Source organism: Pyrgilauda ruficollis, unplaced genomic scaffold (assembly GCF_017590135.1).
Source record: "Pyrgilauda ruficollis isolate IOZ18807 unplaced genomic scaffold, ASM1759013v1 scaffold88, whole genome shotgun sequence".
NCBI classification, from domain to species: Eukaryota; Metazoa; Chordata; class Aves; order Passeriformes; family Passeridae; genus Pyrgilauda; species Pyrgilauda ruficollis.
The window spans coordinates 1738753-1765594 of record NW_024530821.1 but is presented as its reverse complement, the minus strand read 5'-3'; the positions used below and the strand labels follow the sequence as shown (position 1 = coordinate 1765594).

Below are 26842 nucleotides of genomic sequence, written 5' to 3'. Positions count from 1 at the left end.
CTGTCTACATATTGGCATTTAAAGCCATGATGCTGCTGTTCATTGATTTGCAGAATTCAGTGGATACTGTCACTAAATACAATCTACGTGGCCTATCACACTTTTAAAAATAAAAACAGTGAAAACAATATTTTCTATCTTGTTCTTTAAAATGTGCTGTTTACATGTTTACTTGGGTTTATGGTAGTTTTTTTTGTAAAGTGTCCCCCCTTAAAAATACATGCAAAACACCATAAAATCAAATAAATCATTTTTGATCCTAGTAAATGAAACCCCCCCCCCCAAATCTTTCTGTTCTTGTCTTCTAAACAAAACATATCAGCTGCAATATCTACTGACAACTTAAATTTAAGCAATGTGAAAAGTTCAGAAAATAGCCTAAAAATGTCTATACAATGTTTGGAAGACAGAAAAAGATTAAGGCAGTGAGGAATTGGGAAAAGCAAGGAAAACAGGCACTGAATTCCCTGCCCACTTCATACTTAGAGTTGCTTTTTCTATCTATAATATCAGCCTAATTTTCCAGTAAGTGCTGCTGGTTACACTGACACAAAAAAGAAGTGTGAAGAAACAGGGCTTCTATTTAATTTGTTTTCCACACAAACATGCAAACGTTTGATTATTCATTTCTTTTATCTTTGCCTAGCAGTGGGAAATCCTTATCAGTAGAGAACAGCACCCAAATTGCAGTGTGTGTTTGCCTCTTCCACAGTTCCATTCTATGTCAGTGAACTCCAAATCTTCCCATTAATGACTGCAGAAGGCCAAGATTTCATCTACAAGCTCAACTGTAATAAAGAATTGCAGGCTAAGATGGCCAGCAACACACAGGTCATTTTTCATAGGTACATGAAAAAATAAATAAATTCAACATAAATCTATCCACCCTCCTGTCAGGGAGTTGTAGAGAGCAGCAAGGTCTCCCCTGAGCCTCTTTTTCTCCAGGTTGAGCCCCTCATCTACTCCTTATCAGACTTGTGCTCCAGACACCTTAAAATCATAATTAAATTGATAGAAGGAGGGGAAAAAACAACAACAACAAAAAAATTAAGTTTAAAAGGCTTTAAATTGAAGAGACTTTAAGTCATTGCTGCCTGACTGGTCAGGGAAAGTGGTCAAAGATATTGGGATGAGAATGATGTTGATAACAAACTGATCTTTTAGTATTTACTGAGCAGTGTTTGCATTGAGTCACGGATGCTCCAGCTTCTCACAGTTCCCTGCCAGAGCTGGCTGGGGGTACAAGAAGGGGACAAGAGGGGACCCAACCAGGACAGGCTGACCCCAAGTGTCCAAAGAGAAATTCCAGACCCCAGGGCATCATGCTGAGCAGGAAAACCAGGGGAAGTCGACCAGGACACTGTGATTGGTGCTCGGGAACTGGCTGGGCATTGATCAGTGCTGGTGAAATACCCCACTGTGCATCACTGCTTTTGTATATTCCTTATCATCATTATCATTATTATTATGCCTTCCATTTCTGTCCTGTTAAACTGACTTTATCTTAACCCATTTTTTTTTTTTCTGATTCTGTCCCTCATCAAACTGGGGAGAGTGGGGTGTTATAAACTTTGGGGTGTTAAAAACCACAAAAACATCCTATCCCTCTTGGGTTCTCTCATTCCCTTTGGAGAAGTGAGGAAAGGCAGGAGCCTCCTGAAGTTTCTGGTGCAAGCGCCTCACCATCACCTTGTACAGCAGAAGAGGACCAAAAAGACAGGAAATGGCTCAGAGGTCCCTTTTATCATTCTCTTGCTCTGCCAAATCACTGATTAGCTACTTTCAGACAATAACAGAAGATTTTGTTGCCAAGGTGACCTCATTTTTGAGAACCCAGATCTCTTCCCGGGTGATTACATTTCCATGCTAGAGCCCTGAAGGAAAAAAAAAAATCTCAGTGCTTGTATTTATTTTAATCTCTTTACTCATCTCTAATTTTTAAAGGAGAAATTAGTTACACATTAAAAAAATTGAGTTAGTGGCTCATAAAAGACAGGCAGAATCTAAATGTCCCACTAAATTTATAATGGGCAGGCAGATATTTCCAAATTTGTGTGGCATAAAGACAAGACTGTGAGCAACAGATCAGTCATGTCCTGAATGTCACCTACCCTCCCCTCGGTGAAGGCAGGGAACAAAGGAACAATTCCCCTGACTTCCCATCCTTTCAATTATCTATTGAATAACATCATCATTATGCCTTCAACACTCACCTGAAGTGCTCACAAGACTGGATAACAATTAGTGTCTTAACAGAGTGAGAAGGATGAGACACTGAGACCCACACAAGAAAACTTGATTTTCCACAAAGCCCAAGGGAAAAAAGAAGCAAACAGAGAACTGGAGATTTCTCTTACCACACTGAATATGGATTTAAAAGGTTCTCCCAGAATCTAGAGCATAATATTAATTTTGTCTTTATGAGTATTTAAAACTCTGGAACACTCAGTTTTTTAAATAACAATTAAGAACTCAACACATACAGAAAAAATAGAAGACTAAAATATTTTAACAAATAGGCAGATTGTGCTGGAAAATACCCCCAAACACACACACACACACACACACAGATTTTACTGGATTAAATTAATCTCAATACACCAGAGAAAGGTACTTTCAAACCGCCCCAAAATAGTTGGGTTCCTAGATAGCAGATGAACTGCACACAGGGAGTGTGCAGAGGGATTCAGATCCTCTCTGACTTTTCCCCCTCCTGGCCACACATTTCAGTGGTGAGAGGCAGAGGGGAGCAATGAAATTCCAATTCTACCGATCAGCCACATCCTCACCCTCTCAAAAAAAAAAAACAAAAAAAAACAAAAAAAAAAAGAGTGATTGGAACAATGAAGCATAGGAGCCTCTGCTTAGGGCCTGGAGTGGCACAAAAATGCCTTTGGGAATGAAAACAGAATTTATGAACACAGAAAGTTCTTACTCCTAAGCATTATTTGAAAAGCAAATGTTCTATAAACAACATAGTTCCAGTTGAATCTTATCAGAGTGACTTGTCACACAGGACAAAAGCAGCACAACTGGATTATTTCCATTATATATATCTCTGCATGTATTTTTAAATGTTTAAAATTCAAAATTCTTCTCATCCTTGCGTGGAACATGAGACCTCTCAGAATCCCCAACACAGGATCAACTGCTAAAGAAGGTTTCAGGATTTTTTTTTCCCCTAAATGAACTTTTAAAATACTAATATTTAAGTTATTAATTACTAAGAGTGTGTCCTTTATTAATTAAATGTATACCATTAATAAAGAAGTCTATAAATGCTAATACCACAATATAAAGTTATATTATTGTGGTTTTCTCTATGAAAATAAAAATTACATGCATGATTGTATAGTAAAATACCATTAAGTCAGCTTCAGTAAAATATTTTAATACTCAAATGTGAATTGTTTTCTTCACCAAAATGACACTCTTGCCAATGCTACCTAGGTATCACAGCCAGATATCCAGACTAGATGGGGCTCTTTAAAAGCTCACTATTTTAAAACTGTTTAAAATTTGGAATTCTGGAATTCTGTTTAAAAATAATTTTAATTTTTTTTAAAGGCTTATGTCAGAAAAATGAATAGGTAAAGAAAAGCCTACATCCTCATAAATCACATTTTTATAGTTTGAACAGTTTATGTGACACAAAATGTGTTTTAATTTGATTAACTGAAAACACAGCCACAAGTGCTGATGCTGTGCCAGAATTCCAAGAACATTCAAAAAAAACAAGCAACAGAAACTTGAAGGTGAGTCCTTGACTCATAAATTAGCACAACCACAAATTCAAATCACTGTTTTACATATTTGCTCAACAAATACAGGCACTGAGAAATTTGCAGCATTCATTGGGAGTCTCCATTTATTCTCAACACCAAAGAGGCCCCTCATTAGTCTTTTACTTCATGAAAGATTTTCAGAACATCATTTCAGGCAGAATATGCATAAATCAACCTTGCTATTGGAAATGAGAACTGGCAAAGGATTTATCTGCAAATGTCCTGAAGTTATAATGACACAGGTAACAGAAGTTAATAACATGTTAGTTTTTTGGCTTGGAGCCTTCAAGCTTCAAATTTAGCTAATTTATTTGCAAACTGCAATCTTGTATTTGGGTAGGAACACAGATCTATTGATAATTTAGAAGTAATTACAAATTGACATAGAGAAGTGTGCTTGAGCCTCATTTACACATATTATTTTATTTCTTAACATGCAAAACCAAAATTATTCTGAAAAGAAGTTACAGAAGAAATGTAACTTGAGTTTAAAAAGCCCCAAAAATCTAAAAAATAAATTCTAATTTAAAAAAATTCTTCAAAAGCCTAATAAGCACTTTAAAAATTATTTATTATTGCATATTTCCACCATTTTTGTTATTTTCCTTTGTAAATGATTTAAAATAGAAAAATAAATTCCCAGGTAGGTGATGAATGCAAGTGGAAGTTAATGTAAGACCATTAAGCTCCAATATAAATTCTATTTGTGTTAATTTGAGTTAACATATTATAAATATTAATTCCCTATTTCTCAACAGTACCTTTTAATTACTGGTATCCTAGAAAAAGATTCAAATAAATTTTTGAGGAGCAGAGAATGCAATGACAAGCTACCACATATAGTTCTGCCTGGAAATTCCTGGTTGGCTGCAGCAATTGAAGGCTCTCTGATAAAACACAGTCATAATATCTATTTCCATAATATGGAAAAACAGAGAGTAATTTTATTTGGTGAAGTAAAACATGATTTTCCAGTGAAAACCACAGAAAGAGGATATTTTATTGATTTTTTTTTTCTTAATCATATGTATATTATCCTGATATACACTTTGCTTGCAGATTTTAGGGCTCTCACAAAGAACCAATGCACATTTCTCTCTACTGAATTTACTTCAATAAGTTCTAAAACACAGCTAACAACCAGTGTAGTAAAGACCGTTTTAAATTTTCCTAGCTCTAGAAAAAAATCAAGATACTGACACTGTGGCCCTTCTCCATTATATTAAGCAGCAAAAATTACCAAACTTTTAGCTTAAAAATGTGTACAGGCATACAGGGGTTGATTGGGAGTTATACATCCCTTCATCCTATCCTTCTACAAGAAATCATTATCTATTTTTAACTAATATTCTGTTTTTCTGTTTCTCAGCACTGGCAGGAGTATCAGTTCCATCCCACTCTGCAAAATGCCAGGAATACAAACTTCTGTCAGCTGGAAATGGACAGGAGCTCAGGATGTCAAACACACTGTCACTGTGCCCAAACTCTCTTAAATATCGTAGAATCATAAAATAACTCAGTCTGGAAGGGACTTCAGAGGTCACCAAGCCAAATCACCTGCTCCAAGCAGGGTCAGATGGGAGGCCAAAACAGAGCTCAGAGCTTTAACCACGAAGGTCTTGCAAAGCTCCACAGATGGAGATTGAACTTGTTCCAATGCCTGACTCTGCTTTTGGAGGAAAACTGATCATCTTGTTAAATGCTCAATCCCTTCACTGCAGCAAACTTTCCAATTTCCTTAGACTTCTCTGACAGGAGTTCCCTGGAAGTTACAAGTGCTAGTTAGGAGCTCAGGAAGGAAACCACCAGCTGGAAGATGAGCCCTTCCCACAGGTGTAAAGATTTCCTTGGGGGCTGTTCTGCATCCTCCTCTTCCAGTTCACGAGTGAAGACAAAGCCACTTTTAGCTACACAAGCTCCTTTTGTCAGGACAACAAAGCAGATAATGTTTATGGGCAAATAAACTCACACCTGTCCTTCAGACAGCCTGAGACAACAGTGATAAAGAGGAAAATCAGGTACTGAGCTCCACTCCCTCACCACCCCACAATGCTCTCCATCCACAGAAAAACATTTTAAAAGAACTCACTGAAAATCATAAAACACGAGAATTTGGGTAGGAAGGAACCTTAAGAATGATCCAGTGCCACCCCCTTCCATGGGCAGGGACACTTTCCACCATCCCAGGTTGCTCCAAGCCCCATCCAACCTGGCCTTGGACATTTCCAGGGATCCAGGGGCAGCCACAGCTTCACTGGGCAACCTCTGCCAGGGCCTCACCACTGTCACAGGAAAGAATTTCTTTTCTCTCCAGTCTCCCTGTAGACCCCCTTTAGGTACTGAAATTTCTTTTAAGTTTTAAGAAGGACAGGAAGAAATCATGTTTTCCCAATAGACATGAGCCACTTCTACACTTTTATTTATTTAACTAAATAAATATACCATGATAGGAAGAAATACTAGCTCTAGAAGGTAAAAAAAAAAAAAAAAAAAAACAAAACCAACAAACTGGAAATATTTAGAAGTCCCCAAAAACCAAAAAAATTAAGATACAAGGCAAATAACAAAAATTAAGACCATCATAAAGCAAAAACAGATCAAGTTTATAACTTTTCAACTATGTTTTTTACCATCCCTCTCAGAGAAATGGAATCACAGGTGTCAGACACACTTTAATACCATAAAGTGACAGGTGAAGGTTGCATTTCATATCCCAGTGTCAGGCCCCTTCTGCTCCCTTCCAGCTGAGGTCTTCACACAATATGTTCCAGGTAAATCTTGTCAGTTATGTGTCAGGAAATTTGGAAAGGAGACAGGGAAATGAAAATGACTCCAGTAAGAGTAATACAGACATCAAGACTGAAATGAAAATGGTAAGAATTGTTCTGAATTCTTAATAACTTATTTGAAAAGGTCATTTAACAGCTCTGACTTTAGGTCCTTCTTCCACAAAGAAGAAATGAATGAAGTAAAATGGGTAGATTTTAGTACTTTATTTTCCCAAAACTTACTCAATTAGCTAAAATACTGTGAAAAATATCCTGTCCTGCCTGTCTTTTGATAAAGGTTTGCAGCTCGCAGAAAGCTGGAAAAAAATGCTGAGAACCTGAAGCAAAGAATTTGGCACGTAACCATCCATATCTGGTATAGTCCAATATCTGATAGTCCAATCCTTTAGTAACCCAGGAGTAAATAAGTATTCCTTCTGCATTAGGCTATGATGGAAGTCTTTGGGTTCACAAAAGCCAGTTAAAACAATCCTTAGCAAAATGCCATGAATCCAACAAGCCATAATTAATACCTTTGCAAAAGCCTTTGGTATCAGCAAAACAATGAAAGCAAAATTTGCAACTCAAGTGAGGATTTGGATGTCCAGATTTAAATAATGAACTACTTTCACCTGGTATTCAGAAAAGAGATCCATAAGGAAGCCAAGGGTCTCTCCTCCCCATCTTGACCTGGAAGATCTGGCTGCTGGTCAACAGTAAACACTGTTTTTAAAGAAAACCAATGAGAAACCTGAGAAAAGACAGCAATTTTTATTTATGAAAACAAGTAAACAAAACAAGAAATATCTCTAGCTCTCAGATGGGTGATGTTTCAGTCACTCAGTGATTGAAATCAACGGGATGAATTTCCATACAATGTAATTCTTAAATGTGTCGTATTTCAATGTCTTGAAAAAATCCAGATAACTGTGTCTGTGTCCAGATTTGTATTTTCCAAACAAAGGGTTATTCTGGGGACTCTTTTTTTATGTCTTTCACCACAAATGTGAAGCTATTTAAGAAACTTTGTTAAATATTTTGGAGAATACAAATTTCTCACTGGAGAGGTACTTATTTTAAGAACATCTTGCTGTGAATCCAAGAGAGATAAGGTTATCTGGTTGTTAGACGATATACAAGAAGTATTGCCACAACAAATACCTATTTTTATTTATAGCTCGTTGTAATAGAACATTAGAAAACTAGAAAACAGGTTTGTATTCTATTCTTGGTGGACACCACTGCTTTATTACTGAAGATAGATTTAATTTCATTTCCATCAGCTGGTGTTGCACTTCAGTTATTATGGCTCCAATGGGTGTAATGAAATGTCACTGCTCTGCAAGGCGAGAGTCAGGAACAACATTATAAAATCAATACTGTGGTCAGGCTATTTTGGCATTCATAAGACTTATGGGTTACTTTATAAAACTCGTGTGCTAACTGCGTTAAGGTCTCTTTCCTTACATCTTCTAGTTTTCAATTTTCTATGATATTGAAAAACTTCAAGCGCTCAACACAAATTCTCCACATTTGGCTCTATCCAGTGCTAGTTCCTTACAGAAAGCTTTATAGCTATTGCCTTTTATAATAGGCAAGACCAAAGATGCAGAAAACAGCAAGTTTAACTCGATTTAAGCTCTCTGCTATGTATTGCTGAAAGCTCGCTCCCTTCCTTTCATTAGATTCTTCTTTGGGTTCAATATTGCCAGTCAAACAGGGACTCAAGCAGTGCTTGGATGGCTCTGAAAATGGTTCAGCCTGCACAAGGCTCCATCTGAAATCAAGCCATAATGTCTCCTTCAGCAAGCTCCCTGTGCTGAAAGCTGGAAATTTGGAATAGTTGAGCTCTGCTCATGATCAAGCAGTACAGTGAGGGACACCAGTCAAGGCTTGGAAGAGAGGATGCACAGCTCAAGCATTGCAGATGGGCAACTAAATGGTTCCATTTATGCCCAGACAGTGGAAATGTTTTGCTTCTCAAGCTCCAAAATGTGCAAACTGGCAGTTTCTTCCCTGCCAAGGCAAAAATTATTCGGGATATGCCTGAAAAAATACCAGCCTTAAAGTGAATCAATATGATACACATAATTGAAGTCACATACTCATTATCCAATGAGCTCATGAATACTCCTTGAAGCACATGTACTTGCTACCTTTATCAATACAGATGTTAGAGCAATGTATTTCACTGAACAAGAACTGGTTACTTTCTTCCAGACCTATCAGTTAACAAAGAAAACAGCCATGGTAAACCGACCTCAGGCTGGAAGAAAACAAACTAACATGGTTGTACAGCCTGGAGAAGAGAAGGCTCCAGGGAGAACCTGCACCTTCCAATGCCTAAAGGGGCTCCAAGAGAGCTGGAGAGGGACTTGGGACATGGACGTGGAAGGCCAGGACAAGAGGGAATGGCTTTAAATTAAAGAGTGCAGGTTTAGATTAGATATTAGGAAGAAATTCTTGCCTGCAAGCATGGTGAGGCCCTGGCACAGGGCACCCAGAAAAGCTGTGGCTGCCCGTGGGTCCCTGGAAGTGGATGGGGCTTAGAGCAACCTGGGCTAGTGGAAGGTGTCCCTGCCCATGGCAGGGGGAGGAATGAGATGGCATTTAAGGTCCTTCCATCCCAAACCATTTGGATTTGATGGTCTGTGAGTCTGACTCTGCGTGTGCTCTGTGCTGCTGTCAGAGACAGGGAGCTGCAGGAACATTGCACCACTCATTACTGGAATGCACGCACAGACAAATCCAGCCCAAAGAGCTCCTGCCAGCAGAGCTCAACCAGTCCCAGCTTATTATTCTCCATGTTTCTCTCTAAAGTACAGCTATCAATATTAACATTGTGTCTACTACATTTTAATAATGTCATGGAAAAAAAGATTGGTGTGTCTCACTGCCAATTTGGGAGAAAAGGCAGAGGCCATGTTTTGACATAAAAGACATGAACAGCAGAGAAATCTCTTAATTGATGTGCTTTCTTCTTCCTTGTTTTCTTAGATCCACCCTGTAATGAACATACAATTTTAATCAAAGCCCATTAAAGAAGTATTGCTCCTTTTCTCTCATCAACAAAAAATTACACCAGACAGTGAGAACTTATTGCAATGACTGGAATGCTGAGGGTCTTCTAAATCTATTTTAGTATGTTTTGAAAATATACTTCCTCTTTAAGCACAGTCTGTAAAGCTGCACCTCACGCCATCACTCTGCTGTGCCTCAGCTCTGGGCACGCACCTCAGAACCCAGACACCTGTACTATCAGCTAAATGTTAATGTATTCTGTCAAAACCAGATTACCTTCCCCAGTAAATTATTCAATGTCATTATCCAACTCGGCCATCTGCAATCCTAATGCCTTGTGTTCAAAAACCCAGAGCTCCTGCTGTATTATTTTTGTTTTACATTCCTACATAAATCCGTTAAACTCAATATGTTACAGCGAATCCACAAAATCAAATGCAATCTGCTGGGCTGTAAAACACCAGTTACTGAAAATCGAAGGGTTTATTATAGTAACAATTCAAGGAGTCACTGAGCAGTCTGGGTGGGCTGAAGGTCGAACCACATGCTAAGGAATGAGTTAGATAACCCATGCTGCACAACAAGGTATGTGTTTGCTAAACATAGCATGGCCTTGAACCCATTTGTGTATTTCATATCTAATAAAAATCCGAACAGTTGGTCTGATTGGATTTTAAGTGATGCAAATTTGGAAATCAAATAGGCAGACTCCCTTTAGACTTGGTCTATTTAAACCATAATTGTAAAGAACTGCAAATTACATTTACGATGCCATGGAATTCTCAAGGGATTTGGTAAGAATTTTACCTTAGGAGAAGTTTTCATCATTTTAAATTTGTTATTAACAAATCAAAATGTACACAGTGTGTGACGCTCTCTCGTTTTGTTATTGCCATTTTGCTTACATGGCAGTACAAGTGTAACCACTCTTCAGTGAATGGAATGCTCTTTAGTTTTCATAGCCATTTAATTATATGCTTTGACAAAACCCAGTTATATTATTGTCATTCTGTTAGTCTGGCAACACTAAGTAAAGAGATAAAATACCACTTACATCTCCCAGACTACAGATTAAGGTGTGATTTGGAGACCAGATTCCCATTCTCAATTATAAAGTAGAAGTTTCATCGTCACAAATAAGTTTTAAAAGCAATGATGGGCTTGAATAACTTTCTTCCTGTCACTTAATACTCAGGGAAAGACCTCATTTGCCTTTGGTTAAGAGAAACAGAAGCTGAAAATGTGACATACACACCCTTTAGCCAATACATTGCTAAATGGGAACACATAGAAACCAGGATAAAAGAGAAAAAAATTATTTTTCCTCGTTATTAGTGTCTCCACCAGAAAATGACCCGTGTCCTTATTCTCCAGGCAGGAGATTTATGAGCATGGGCAAATCACAACAATGTTAACATTTCTGTGCACTTTCACATCCAAAATTCATTTACTCTGTTCATGATCTGACACTTTTTATTCCTCCTCTCTGGAGGGAGTGTATTTTGGCACGGATTCTGCACTGTCTTAGAGGAAAACTCTTTCACTGAAGTAAAGCTTTACTGCACTATTTTATAATATTTTGCAACAAAGAAAAGTTCATTGACAGCATATTCATTTCTACCACACAGTGCAGCCACCCTGAAGATGCTGCATAAGGTGTGGGTTTTTTTTTTGTTATCAGGTTTGTTTAAAAAGCACACAGGGAGAGTACAGGATACCAGACCATCCCTGCTTCAGATCTCCACAGCTAATTTGAGGCAGATTTTCCCCAGTAGGAATTCCCACTGCTTTGAAAGATACTGCTGCTAGGGGGAGGCAGGTTTAGCAGGAGAATTGCAGCAGGTGGAAATAAAGTGATCATATCTCAATGTAGTAGGCTTGATACATTTAAAATGATGCAGCACATTCTGTTTTGGTTCAGTAAGTAAATGCAGGTTAAAGTGTGTCATGTCTACAAACGTGGTTCAAAAAAGTTTTACCAAAGTATAGGAGTTTTCACAACCCTCCTTTAATAACTTTCTCTATTTCTCCCTTTCCCAGCTCATCCTGGACTAAGCATCTTGCAAAACTCAGGAGAGGAAAACAAGAGTTAAAAATAAAAGGACGACTGGGTCAAAATGATGCAAAAATAGCTATTCCAGAGGCTTGTGTAAATCTCTTAAAATCTTAATGCTCTACAGGCTGTTTAAGTAAGGATCTGGATTATTCACTTTTAAACAGCAAATATCACCTTTGGTTCAGGAACTCCCTGAACCATAAATTGCTGGAGGCTAAGATAATAAATTTTGCAAAGAGGAATCATAATCACAGCATGTTTGCCAGGTTCTTATATTCTTCTTGAGTCATCCCCCGTGACTATTACCAGAGATAAGATACTAGGCCAGATAAAGCTTTATTCTGAGCCCTTTTATGTTCTTATTCCCCCAAATATAACCACCTTCTTTGAAGATAAGACCAATTCTCAGCACTAAGAACCTATACACAATTATCTAACATCATTGAGACAAACTCCCAAAAGATATGAGCAAATCACCATGTGAAGTTATTTAATTCACAGTAACAGACAATCTGCTACATCCACATCTCTCTGAAATGTGGCACTGCTGAAAGGACCATGGCTATTCACTGGCACAATGTGTTTGAAACATTTTCAAAACCATCTTGATAATGTTGCCCTTCACAAGCTGCCTTCCCTTAAATTCTCTTCTCTTTTGGGTTGTTGTCTGCATAGATTTTTATGACATTTCCAAGCTTCTTTTGTGTATGATCTAGTCACGGTAAGAGAAAAGCATTCCAAGAAAATAATCCAGAGCACTTAAAATTCAGTGTATTTTGAGGGTAGCAATCCTGGGGGTATCCACAAGGACCTGGTTCCTCACTTACATGGCTGAGTGATATGAATCCAGCCTCAAATGAGCAACCTCACCCTAAGCATCTGAAGCATCCTAAATTCATAAACACAAGCAAAAATTCAATAGAAAAATTATATTAGAAAGCAAATAATGAAATCACAAAGTGGTTTGGGTTGGAAAGGACCTTAAAGCCCACCCAATTCCACCCACTGCCATGAGCAGGGACACCTTTCACTCTTCGCTCCAATCTCTGTCCAACCTGGTCTTGGGCACTTCCAGAAATGGGGTATATCATTCTTGCACTATCACCTGTGCAAAATCATTGTAGTTTTGCATTTCATGTGTATTTATACATGCTCAGAGATGATGCAATAAGAATGAGTTTAATTATCTACGAAATAAAATCCAATAATAGGCAAAGACTGTCACAATAACTTCCTACCCAGGAGAGTTTCTAGGGAGGATAATAGCAAACAGATACACTACAAATCAGAAAAATATTAGAAATTGATATGAAACCCTAAGAAGTTGAGTCACCTCAGCCATTTATCTTCTAAGGAAAATCAGTGTGTACAGAGCCTAGAAGAAGCTGTCCCTCTAGCTCCTGTCTCTAAGAGTCAAAGTAAAAGACCAGAAAAGCAAAGCTATTTACCTAAAAATCTAAATCACCCTAATGCAGTTAGACTACTGTGGGCTTGGCCATCTGGCTTAGAGGCTCATTAGTAAAGAAATGACCCCTTCACATAAAACACAGTTGGGTCATTCCAAGCTAATGAGCCTTCAAGTTTTATTGTTTTGTACACACAAATGGATGTAAATCTGCTTGGGAAGTCTGGCCTTACACACTCCACATCAGAAACACCTTTAATTGATTCTCACTTCTTTATTTAGTTACAGTGAAAGGACAGGAAAGAAAATAGGAAGAATTTTTTTTTAAAAGCCTTTGTATTTCTACTTCAGCATGTATTTCAATAGTTAAATCCTGATATTAAATTGGTTGGGATTTTTTTGTTGTTGTTGTTTTTTTTAAATCTGATTTCGTAATTTCAATTAGAATTCACCCAGACAAAATGTCAATAATTGAGCATTTGACAGCTCTCCAGGCAGAACACACCAGGAGGAACCAGACCCCATAAAATCCAGGACCCAACTCTCACAACATATACAATGAAGTTTTAAATCTTGTGAGTTAACCTTACTGCCTTTCCTGGGGATATTGAAATACTGAAATCAGACACCTCATATTCCCAAGTGAATCCCTTAAAAATACATGTAAGAATGAACAACATTTCCTGACATCCATGGGGTTTGGCTCCATACCCTCATTCTATAAGCAGAAATCAAAAATACTGCATGAAGCACAAGGTTTCATGCTCACCTACCCAGTCAGAAGAATAAGATATAATTTTCTACTGAATGAGTGGATTTATGACAGACATCAACAAAATCCCTCCTCTCACTTCCTTTCTCTTTTTTTTACTGTTTTCCTTTTTTTTTTTTTTTTTTTTTTATTTATATAGGAAATTTTGAAAAAGTAAAGGCTGGTGTTTACTCTTATGGATTAATATGGTGTGCTAACCATGACACTGACCTCTGTTCCATCTTAGATAACAAATTATTCACATTAAAGTTTGCCTTGCAAAGCCTTTAGTCATTAGACTATTGTTCAGATTCAAAAATTTAAAAAAAGTGTTTAAAAATAATATAATGGAATAACAAATGAATTCAAGTGCTTGAATTTTGTAACTGTTAAAAAATTCTAATAATCTGATTGCATCCCTGTGGAGGACAAAAAGAAGTTACAAGAAATTATTTTTATTCATCCAATAAAAATAAAAATTCACAGCAAAATCATCATAAGGTGCTTCATAGAGAAAAGAAATACACAAGCAAATGCTCTGGACATTTGACATCACAGCAGCTTCTGTTCTGCTGTCAGAAACAAACCACCCACCACTCAATAATCTTAGGGAATTCCCTGGGTGAATGGTCTCACAGCTTGGGAAAAGTCAGCTTTGGGCTTTTTGTCTCCTTTCCCTCCTAAATGCTATAACAAAATCCAAGTAATGTGATTTTCTGCAGCATCCTGGGTCTAAGGGGCTCCAGGTACAGGGTTATGTAATTCTGTGATTCCGTCTCTTCCCAGCAAGAGCTCAGCCAGGGTTTAGTGCAACAGCTTAAGGGCACCAAAGGTTTCATGGCATTAATAGTCTCTGGTTAATTCTACCTTATCTACTTGCTCAGCTTAGCCTTAAAACACAATTAAAACGTAAATCATCTGATCCCAGGGTTGAGGGCATCCTTGGCAATGCATTTGACAGCCTCACAGTAACCACATTATTCCACACCATGTGCTTTAGAGCACATCCCAAAGAGCTCAGCCACTGGCCACTCACAGCTACACAACTGTATTTTAGGGATCTCAGTAAACAGAAATATAAAAATTTCATTGCAACTTTAATGCATAATTACAGTCATGATACATCTGTGTTGCCATTCTCTTTGTGTTGTTATCTTTTAAATAAATGCTAGAATTGTACAGTAAAGGCAGCAAAGATCTGACAAAGATATAAAAATCCTGTATGATATAGGTATCGTGAAAATGTGAGGTCAGTATGCTACCCTAACCTTAAACACAATTTACTTTATAAAGCAGATAATCTTAAAGCTTTGCTACAGAATCACAGAATAGTTTGGGCTGGATGGGATATCAATGATCATAGAGTTACAATCCCTTCGCGTGGACTGGGAGATGAATTGAAAAATTATAGACAAAGTAATTTCAAAAAATGCTTTGTTTCATTCTGTGATACCCAAAATATTGTAAACCAAAATATTGTAAACAGCTACAATATCTGTTAAAAGGAAAGGTTCTGAAAAAGTTTCCAAGTATTATGAAGATTGAATCAATACTTCAAATTCAAAAAATAATCCAATCTGAAAATAAAATTGTTTACTCCTTCAGCTCAGTCATCTAAAAAAAAAAGAAACAATCCTCCAATTCTTACTAAGCAGGTTTTCAGGGAACTGATTACTGCAGAGACCTTTTTTGTCTTTCATTCCTCAAATGAAAATATAAAAACCAACTTCATGTGCTCCCAACATCTGGCTAATACACAACTCTGGAAAAACAACAAGTTACTGTGTCACAAAACGTGATGCCCTTGCATTTCTGTTGCACTTTGGAACTTGTAAGATCATTTCCCAGATCAAATATCAGACCCCACCAAACACTGATATATCTAGCTTCACATTATCATACATTTCACTGCTGTAAAACTTGGAAATGATTCTGTATAAGAATGCACATGTTCTCAAGCATTCATGTACCTATAGCTGAAATAATTTACCAAATTTCTATCTGACAGCTCATCCACTTAATACTCATTTTATTAAAATACTTTTTTTTTTTCCCCAAACAACCTTTTGAATCTATTTGTTTCTGAAGAATCCATCGCTACTAACAAGGTAACATATTTTCTTTATGTACTGTTACATTTTCCTGGATTACAGTTGTACCACATCAGCATGCAGATCTTTAGTGATGCACAAAACATTTCTGATGTGCAAGCATGCCCTCTTCTGGATATCCAGCACCATCATTTCAGCTGAAAACTCCCTAAATTACAGCAAATTCCTCCAACACTGCCTTGCAGAGCCTTCCTCTCATTTGTAAAAACATTCCTGGCGTAAACAAATAAAAATAATCCAATCCAGTGCAGGATAAACTGCAGGTTTACACAGAACTGACATATTTTCTGTAGCTTGGATTGCTAATGGCACTGTAAATACTGCAGTGGCATTACTGACAGGAGAAGAGCTTTGACCTTTCTTGAGGTGAAGTGAATCCTTGACTATCCAAATGCTAATCTAACAATGTGTCATTTTTGTCTGAATTTTCAGTGCAACAGACAAACCAAAGCCATTCAGAATTTGCCCAGTTATAGTAAAAAATCAGTCCCACTGCTGAGAAGATTCAGGTAGTTTTTAAAGAAAATAAATCAAGAAGAGAGAAATCCCACGTCTTTGAAAATACAGATGTTTTGCACCCCCTTCAACAGTCAAATTATACAATTACTGAAGGATTTTTAATGTGCAACAGAAGATGTTTTGTAGCCTCCAAGGAGACACAGATTTTTGATGTGGTTTTCTGAAAGCACACTAACTGCAGTAAGCCCATGCTTCTTTTATTTTGATTCATTCCCAGTAGCTCTATAAATGTATTGGGAGTATTTTTCTTTGCATCCAAAAGAATACAACACCCAAACACAACATCACCCCAAGCTCCCTACCCCAGGGGAAGTACCTGGGTGTTCCTACCTGAACCTTAGTGATGTGGTGTTTTAGGGGTTTCTCACACCACCTGATAGGTCCAGTCTGTGACCATTATTTTGACCAACTACCAGCAAAATTGCACTGACCAAGTCTCATTGTGAAGCCTTTGGGTGGTGAGATAGTTTTATTCTTATCCTTTCCTTCTTGTGCATTTTCTTAGGTGATTTTTGTGCTCTTATATTGTCATATTACTAAAGATAACAACTAAAATGCCTGCATATCTGTTTTCCTTTGCAACCAAATTATTCTACAATATACCCTACTATACTAATGTGTCTATTTACAAGAAACACTCATTCAAGGTCATTTCACTCTAATCCACCCCAAGGGCTTTATTAACAAGAACTGGTCTACCCTCCCCTTTTAGAGTAGATTGTAACAGGTAGTTGTAAAGAGCATATTACTTTAGTAATTCCAACAGGGATGTGTAAATCTGTAATCACCAGAACCTGAAATCAGGACAATTTTTAAGGATATTTGTCATTTCCAAGCCATGAAGTTTCATTTTCTCAAAGCTTTTTTATTTATTTCTGATTGTAAAAAACAGTGTGGTCCTCTGAATCTGATAAGAAAAACACAGCGAATGCTGAATATGGAATTACAAAACCAGGAAATTCATGAATCAATAAATAAATCAAAACTAGCTTGTGCAATTGTAAATGAAACAGCATTTCTATAAATCTACTGAAAAATAATGGACATGCTTTATGATGAGGGCTTGACATCATCAAAATAGAAGAGACAGAAGGTTCCTGAAAAGATGTCTCAAGTCACACTGCAGGTTGCATACTTAGACAGTGATTTACATACAACTGTGAGCAGTCAAGGCACTCAGGAGGCATCCATAAGTGCAAAAATCTTAAACTGAGCAAGAAGCAATGCATAGGACATTTGGGAACCTATCCTATTCCTCCAATAGCAACTACAGTTTTTCTACTTATTTCTTTCAAGTACACAAAGACAAAACTTCTCTGAAAGAGCGAAGTGAATAGTAAAATAGCTCATCTCCAGCTTGAAATACAGTGGAAAGCTTTAGACAAGCTGCTGTCCTCTAAAAATTATTTGGCCAGCCAGGAATTTGACAATGGTAGTGATGGAAATACTGCCCTGCTGTGCCAGTCACGCCTGAATCAGTCGATGCTGCTGCTCCAGCAGTCAATCCCTTGTCACTCATCCCTGATTCCTCATCTCAGGACAGCTCTGGACATTCTTCTGTCTCATAACTGTAATTTACTGCTCACTGTCACCCAGATTAACCTCATGCGAGTCAGCTCCAGAGCTGAAATGTACGTACCAATTATTGCTGATCTTAAATATGAATTGAGATGAAGCTGTTCAATGTGACAGCTGGCAGTATCTTGAGAGTTTATAGATTTTTCAGTTGCTATCGTGTTTGTCGTTCTCCAATCAAGCACAATAACCAGCTGTCTGCTAAGGACATTTCATCTTCATGTACTGCAGCACTCTGTTTTTCCTTTGAGCGACTCCAATTTTTTACTGATATATTTGTGAAGAGAAGCTGCCAGCAGGCTTGGGCTTTCTCATTTGTTTTTCTGCTATTTTGTTGTTTCAAGAAATAACATTTTCTTCTTTATAGGAAACAGAAATTAGGACCTATAGGAACTCAGGAGTGAGCAGGTATCACAGACAGGCGGTAACTTTAGAGAGTAAGATTTCAAAGAGCAAACATTAACCCCATGGTAAAGTAGGGTCTTCCTAGAGCACAGTACACAGGATTGCATCCAGATGGTTCTGGAATATTTCCAGTGAGGGACATTCCACAGCCTCTCTGGAAAATCTAGTTCTCAGATTCTAAACATTAAATCATCAGTAGTAATACAAGACTCCATTAAGGACTGATCATACCACTCAGACACACAGAAATTTTATCTGTCCCAAAAAACCAATTATAATTAAAAAAGAAAAGCTCCTCTGGAATGTCGGCAGGGACCGGGAGTAGGAACACTGGAGAAGAGGGAAAGCAAGGCAGGAGAATGCAAGCTGGCTTAATAATGAGCCCAAAGGCTTTAGAGGAGAAAATCATATTTGAACCAGCTGGGAAATGCCTTTTCAAATGCAGATTTGAATTAATGCCAAGCCAGTACTGGAGTGATTACAGAGGTCTTTAACACTCATGGCTTACTCACTTGTCAATTGCTTTCCAAATTTATCATTGATACACCCCAGCAACACAAAATTCAGTCTGTCTCTGGCACTGAATCTGATGATGTCAGAGGGAATTCAAAGCATCCTTTTTTAAGCATATTTTTCTAAAGATATAATTTCCTCTCTTTCTTATGTTAATCAGACATCAACCCAGCAGCACCCAGTTTTGCTAGAAAGGGTGCCCAGCACTGGGTTGAGTTTGGCAGCACATTTCTGAGCCAGGAGTTTAAGAGCTGGAACTCCCAGGTTCCTGGTATTTTTGCTCCCTGACAGCCTGCAATATAAACCATGAAGGATCCAGGAGAGAAAACCAGCAGGAAACTAGATCCCAATCAGAGCTAACCATCCGTTAAATAAGGCTTTCATTTAGACAAATAGAAAACAATTGCATTAAGAGCTTCTGTGGAGCTGCATTTAGGTCTTCTCTGTAGGAGAGAAGTCTAGAAACATAATTTTATTTTGAAATAAATTACTGGATTTATCACATATACATAAGAAGCTGAAAAATACCCTATCAATTTTCTCTGAGACCCTGGCAAAAAAGAAAGTCATATGACACAGCAAACTGAGAACTCTCTTGCCTTTGCTTCCCAAAAGTAACAGATTCTAAGTTCAGATGAGTTCATGAGAGAAATAATAGATACCAAGCTGGAAAATAATTTGTCAAAGTTACTGATAAGGCAAATGAAGAATATGCATATTTCTGGATATACAAAGAATAATGAAGCAGTTTACATCTCATCTCCATAGAAGTTCTTGCAGAGAACTCCCAGGGATCTCCCTTGCAGAGGGTCTAGGTACTGTGAGACTTTGGTCAATGCAGTAACTATACAAATACATAATTATTCACAGAGCTAGTAAAGAGCCTAGGGACTAATTAAAAGCATTATTTGACACATAGGGAATGGAGCAAATCAACATTTATCTGAGGAGGATGAAGTAGAAACCAAAATACATCTTTTACAACACAAAATAATACAACTGGAGAAGCAGCACCATTTTCACTTACCTAAGTCAAAATCTCCCCTCTCCTTCTTTCTACCAACTTTTTCTTTTCAGATGTTTGAAAAGTATCTACTTATGCCAAAATTTTGAAAGTATCTACTTTTCTTCAACTCATAGCCCTTTCCATCAGCTCTTGAAGATTTGTAAGAAGGACCCCTCTGAACCCAAATCATAGAAGTAGAAGAATGAAAAGGAGCTGTTTTAAGCTGGAGAAGGACTGAACTAACATTGTCCGAACAGCACATTGCCAACACCCTGCCCTTCATTATCTGCATCTTTCAATATCACCACAAAGTATTTATTTTGATGCATGCTCATTTTGATCAACACCCATCCCAAAAAAATCATCATTTTTCAGCTATCATCAAACAGAAGAAATGCAAAAATGTGAATGACTGATTAATTTCATAGTCTTTAAAGCAAGAGCAGGACTGCAGTGGTTTAAAGCCACACAGGCAGAAGATGTTAAAGATGTGCATCTCTGCAAAATCAACCTTGATCAGACTTAGGACTGTGTCATGTTTGGTGTGTCCCATTCACTTTTGCCCTTTTGAAACTCATGAAACCTTTAAAACACTTTCCAAGTGAGATCTTTTGTTATACTGAACATGCTCAGAACTTTTGAGAACCCAAGAAAATCAATCCAGAGGTTTCAAGGAAATAGGTTTAGTACCAAAGCCAGAGCAGAATGCATGAAATTCAACCCTTAAATAACAGGAACTGCCTACAAACTCAGGATCTGATCTGTCCTGGCTATGTAGACTTACTTAATCTGTCAGAGAAGTCTAGAGATATTTAATTTACCCCCTGCCCATATTAGATTATAACAGTTGCCATCTCAACAGCTCTTCAGGCTCTGTTGGCCATATTGATCTATCTCCAGTATTGATCTGGTCTCTGACAATTGTAACTGCAGCTTAAGTAACAGAGGCTCAAATGATTTATGAAGGAAGGAATCTGGCAATTTGTCCATTCCTAGAGCATACATGACATGGAAGTTGGCTGGCAGCAACAAGTTGACCCATGGAGGATTCAAATTCCTTGGAGGGACAGATTGAGGAGTCAATGCTCAAATAAGCAGTGTAATTTTTTAACCTGGTATCTTAAAATTACATCCAGCCTTAAAGAATTGAATTGACACCCCCTGCTTTACCTGCCCCTATGTATAAAAAACCTAAATTTAGGCCCAGTAATATGTAATCTTAATCCCATCCCTTGCAGCTGCTAACTTCAGTTTAGAAATTATCATTGTCAAATTCTACCACACCAGATCTGCTAAAATCAGAAGTACTGCATTTTATGTAATTTACATATATATTCAGTTTTTATAATGTTTACTGAATAGATATTAAAAAAAAATCTTACTTAAGTTGACTACATTTCAGTATAAAGCAGAAAAATAAAAAAATTACAGGGGTTGTGCAACGCAGAATAAGAAGGACACGAAAAAGAAAAAAAAAAAGACTTTCAAAAACCATACTGTGGGAAACCATAAAAGCAGCTGCTCATGCCATTATGTGTTTAAATAAAACTGATGAAATGATATTAGCAACCTACAGAGTGGTCATAAATGCCTGCAGGAATTTAAAACTTTCCTCCCTCTGTAAATGCAGTCAGAAATAAAACAAGAATGTTTCTGGTCCACGGGCAAACTGCACCATTACCAAAACTCTGTGTACTGAAAAAGAGGCATTACAATAAATTGAGAAACCACCATTCATCAGTTCTCAAAGTTTTTTTCAAAAGACCTTTAAGGATGACACCAGTATTGCTTCTACAAAGCAAGATTTTGTAGGAAGAAACCCAGCAAGTTCTTTTCTACCACAGCCTCACAAACCTGGTATTTAATGCTCTCCTTTATAACTTCTAACCCATAACACAGCAGAAAAATTTCACATTCATTCAAGCTTTCACAAGAACCTGTCAACCATCATTTCAAAAAACTAAGAAGCAAATAATGCTTTTCAATTCAAACAGCTATTCCTTGAGGTGACTTGATTACCTGGAACAGTATCTTTGAAAAGAAACATTTAAACCTGAACTGTAAAATGAAGTGACTAAAAGACTGCAATTTGCACTATTGACACTGAATTCCTTCACTCTAACAACTGTAACAGTACCAATGAAAATAACAATGCTAAAGGTCTATCCTTGAACCCCCTCTTCAGCATTATTTTGATGATGATTCCAGCAAAATGGGATCAAAATGTGTCATCGGATACTCTGGGAGCAACCAAAGAAACAGCAAAGTAAAGGATGCCCAGTTTGACCCCTCTTGGCAAACATTTTAATTTTAAAACAGATTGTTGATGTTGCTTTGGTCTTTTCCCCACATCCTCAAAAGGACATGGCAACAGAGCATCTGAGTTTTAATACACAACGTTGGGTGGAAAGAATTCTCTGGGATAATCTGTGCAGAACAAAGTCTATGCACTGCCAGTTCACACCACATTGAACAATCCAACACCTCTGGAAACTCTACCCAGAGAGTTGTTTTTAAACTGTGAACAGCACTAGTGCTGAACTCACTACTTTCATGGCAACTGAGTATTTCATAGCTCCTCCAGAAAGTGAAACCTTCAGTGGTTTAACCCACATACCAAAAAGTCAACGTCCTGTGAATATCTATAGGCAACATCCTAAAAATCAAACACAATGACCATCCTGCAAGGGCAAGCATGCTGAAAATTACCCATATTCACCTTCAATAAGAAAATAATCCTTGGACCATTTCGCATTTAGATTACTCACCATTATTTTCATTTTAAAAAGTATTCTACTTCCAAAGGAACTGCTAGTTATCACATAAGAAGAAACTTTAATGCCAAATTCACAGGGAGCACAGAGTTCCTTGGCAGCTACAACAGCACCCGCCACGAGCTTCTGATCGCACCCAACTGCTGTCAAACACTTGCAGCGCATTAAAAAGTTCAACAACTCAAACAGCACCACCCCTACACTCAGCACAAAGCACAAAACTTCTGAGACACATTAAAGCAGCTGCAGCCTCGCTGTGACTTACATTGTTCATGTACTCGGAGAGCAGGTCCTGCAGGGCCTGGCGCACGGCGTTGCACTCGGCCACGATGCGCTCGCGGCGGTCGTCGCGCGTGCACGAGGAGTCGGCCATGAGCGCCGCCCCGCTGATGATGCTCTCCAGCCGCTCCTCCAGGGACGGCCGGAACCGCGCCTCGCTGAACGTCATCGGGTCCAGGATGATCTTGTTCTGGAGGGAAAAGGAAAATGGGAAAATGGTCAGTGGTAGTAGGTCTTTGGCATTTTCAGTGCCTTTGAAGAGGTTTTTTTTAGTCCTTCCTATAAATAATTTATCGTAGAATACCAGGTTGGAAGGGGGCGCAAGGATTATGAAAACCTTCTTGGAGCAATTATTTACCAAATTCCTGAAAAAAGTAAATATTATATATAAATTTATATATGTATGTACATATATTAACAACCTTGTTACCCAGAGAAGCTGTGGCTGCCCCTGGGTCCCTGGAAGTGTCCAAGGCTCGGCAGGACAGGGCTTGAAGCAACCTGCGATAGTAGAAGGTTTTTTAGTGTTTCCTATAAATAATTTATCATAGAATACCTAGTTGGAAGTGACTGCAAGAATTATCAAAACATTCTTGGAGCAACTAACAACCAAATTCCTAAAAAAGTAAATATTAGAGAAATATATATATGTATATCTATATATAAATATATTTATATAAAAATTCATAACCTTATTACCCAGAGAAGCTGTGGCTGACCCTGATCCTGGAAGTCTCCAAAGCCAGGCTGGACAGGGTTTGAAACAACCTGAGATAGTGGAAGGTGCCCCTGCCCATAGCAGGGTCTTGGAACAAGATGATCTTTACGGTCCCTTTCAACCCAAACCATCCCATGCTAAAGCAGTATTATTTTTCCACAAATATTCTTAAAATTTCTTGGCTCTTCAGGACATTCATATGCAAGGTATAAGTTTTTTATTCTTGAAGATAGAGTGGGATGTTCTCCGTTAATAATTTCATTTTGATTATTTTAATAAGCAGCCTACATTGCTGAAATGTTACTATATTCCCTCAATATTTCATGAATTTAAAAAATTGAGGAAGTTAAGACTGCAAGGAAATCATTACTAGATAATGACATTTACACAAAAATACTAAATCTCTGACTTCCATTCTGTAGAGCATCTTTTAACAGCTTTTTTTGGTTTTTAGTCAGGAAAAAAGTGCTAGATTAGTTAGCTAAAAAGGGAGCACTACATGAAGATAGTCTGGAAACATCTTCAGTGATCCAAATAGTCTACTGGTTAGCAAAATATCTTTATTCTACTAGAAAAAGAATTTATTTTCAAAGACTCTTTTCTAATAAAGAAAGGTTAATTCCAAACGATGATCACTACTAAACACTTGTGTACTGTATCTATCAAACTTATTACTAAATATCAAACATTTAAATCACATTGTTTCTACTCTTCTCACAGTAAAACTTCATGAAAAGTTATGAGTTTTGAGTCACTGCTGGATTATATTTTGACCTGCTTTTCTCCTTTTGCAGTTCAAGGTAAGAAATACAAAAGCAATAATCACCTGCTCTCATTCTCAGGCACATTTACAACACAGTGTAATTCAGGAACCTTTTGTTGAAATCATGCAAAGTCTCCTAATTGCATATGGACTAAAAATGGTCTGTAAGCTGTGCACTTGTTATTTGAGCTTTAAAAAAGAAAAAATCATTAAACAGGAATTGAAAATGGAAAAGCCTTCTGATTTTTGATAATCACACCTATTTCAAAGCACATAAGATTTGTTAATGAACCATTTTAATTTTCACAATGTTCTGATAACTTTATGATTAGTGTATTTCTTTTAACATCTAAGAGCAATGAGCAAGTGCAAGCCAAATGATACAAGTAATTTGAAAAAACAACAAAACAACAAAACCAACAAGTGTATCAAAATGTACATTAAAATTTAGGAACATGACACATAATGAACATGTACCTTTAGCACTGAAAATTATATCTGTTTATTATTAATCATAAAATGCTCAAAGGGATTTATTCGAAGATAAACTCCACTTGAATATTTTCTTAATTTCAGCAGAATAAGGTACATAGAAAAGATCTTATTTCTCAATAAAATTTCCAATTCACACACAGACTGCTCAGATAAAGGAACTATATAAGGAATTACTATACGGAGAAAGGAACCTCTGAGAAATCTACAACTTCACTGAATCCTCAGAAGTTACATAGTAATAAACACAAGCAATTTATGGAAATCCATTATTTAATAAAAGGACAAATAGAAGAATTTGAACCAGATAACGTATTGTTCCAGCTCCAGGAACTGCTGACTTGCCAGAAAAAAATGCTGCATTAGCCAGAATGTGAAATAATGTCTCATATGTATCTTCTGGGGTCTGTGTTTCACAGCAGTAAGCAGAGCAGTTTTACAAGCACCTAAATTAAAAATGATACTCCAAGAGTTAGGTCTGTGCATATTTATGTAATGGGGCTTTTGAGCCAAAGGGTAATGCTTGGGATTTTAAGAAATCAGCTGTATAAATTCATTTTCACAACCTCATATTTCACGTGGCAGTAGCAGGACTTTAATTGCACCAAATGAACTATATAAGCCACTTATGGAATTAGCAAGAAAAAAATATTGAAAAGAATAGCTGTTTGTTTCAGATCCCTAACCAATCGTCCCAGAAATGCCTCCCTTTTCCTCCTCTTCCTCACAGCCATAGGTGTAAGGTTCTCTACCTATACAGCAACTTTCAAACATATCTTACACCTCTCAGCAAGTCATCAATCACATTTTGCTCCTTAGATTTGAAGACCATGCACTCAAGTCTTCTGTGAGACCCAAAAACCTACCTGGAATATGGAAATATGCATGTGCAGATCTATTTGCATATGCAAATGCAGCATCCTGCACCTGTGGACCTGCACAGGCTGGGGGTGACCTGACCTGATGGAGCAGCTCTGGGGAGAATGACCTTGGTGTCCTCATGGACAACCAGCTGTCCCTGAGCCAGCAGTGCAGGGAGGGGATCCTGCCCCTCTGCTCAGCCCTGTTCAGCCACATTTGGAGAACCCTGTCCAGCTCTGGGCTCCTCAGGACCCGAGAGACCTGGAGCTCCTGGAGCAGGGCCAGTGAAAGCTGCAAAGGTGATGAAGGGATTGAAGCATCTCCCTGCCCAGGAAAGGCTGAGGGAGTGCCTTCTTCCATACTTTTTGAGCCTTGAAGATGAACAATCTACAGATCAAATATCTCCAGTATGTCTAAACCCAGAAACCCAACTCAGCATTTTCACAAGCAGATATGTTGTACTCCATGAAAAAATTCAAGAATTTCTTTACAGACTACATACAAACACTATTTAGATTTTAAATAATAAATTGTGTAGCACAGAGGATGCATAATTAACCCAAGCCAGCTTTCCTAACTTTGAACTGTAAAAAGTGAATATACTTCTGTGGTATTTGTAAATAAGGAGAAATATTTAAAATTATCAAAACTTAGCTCATGAAAAATAAAAGTCACTCAGCTGTACTCAATAATTTTTCATCCATATCCCATAAAACTTTTTATTTATAACTCATTTCTAGTCTTAAATATTATTAAATATTTATTTGAGATATCTGTTAATGATAATTCAGAATTACAGAGTAATTTAGGTTGGAATGAATTCCTGAGGGCTATACTTTAAACACCTCTTTAAAACACAGACAACTGTAACATCAAGCCAGGTTGTTCAAGGGTTCATCCAGTGAAGATGAGAATTCTGTCCTTGGAGATTTTCCAAACCTCTCTGTCTACTGTTTGAATGCCTGATCAACTTCATGGGTGATGACTTTTTCCCTCCCAATATCCAGAATTTTCTCAGAATCACCTTGTGCCAATTGCAC

The 26842-nt window shown here is 37.6% G+C and overlaps 1 protein-coding gene across 1 annotated transcript in view; it reads right to left on the bottom strand.

The window, feature by feature from the left end:
- LOC121364719 (catenin alpha-2) overlaps positions 1 to 26842 on the bottom strand; it is a 401992-nt gene that overhangs the window by 303479 nt on the left and 71671 nt on the right. The window contains exon 6 of the mRNA XM_041488185.1: positions 22955 to 23158. Within this exon, the coding sequence (XP_041344119.1) occupies positions 22955 to 23158 (204 nt within the window). The remainder of the gene's footprint in view (positions 1 to 22954; positions 23159 to 26842) is intronic.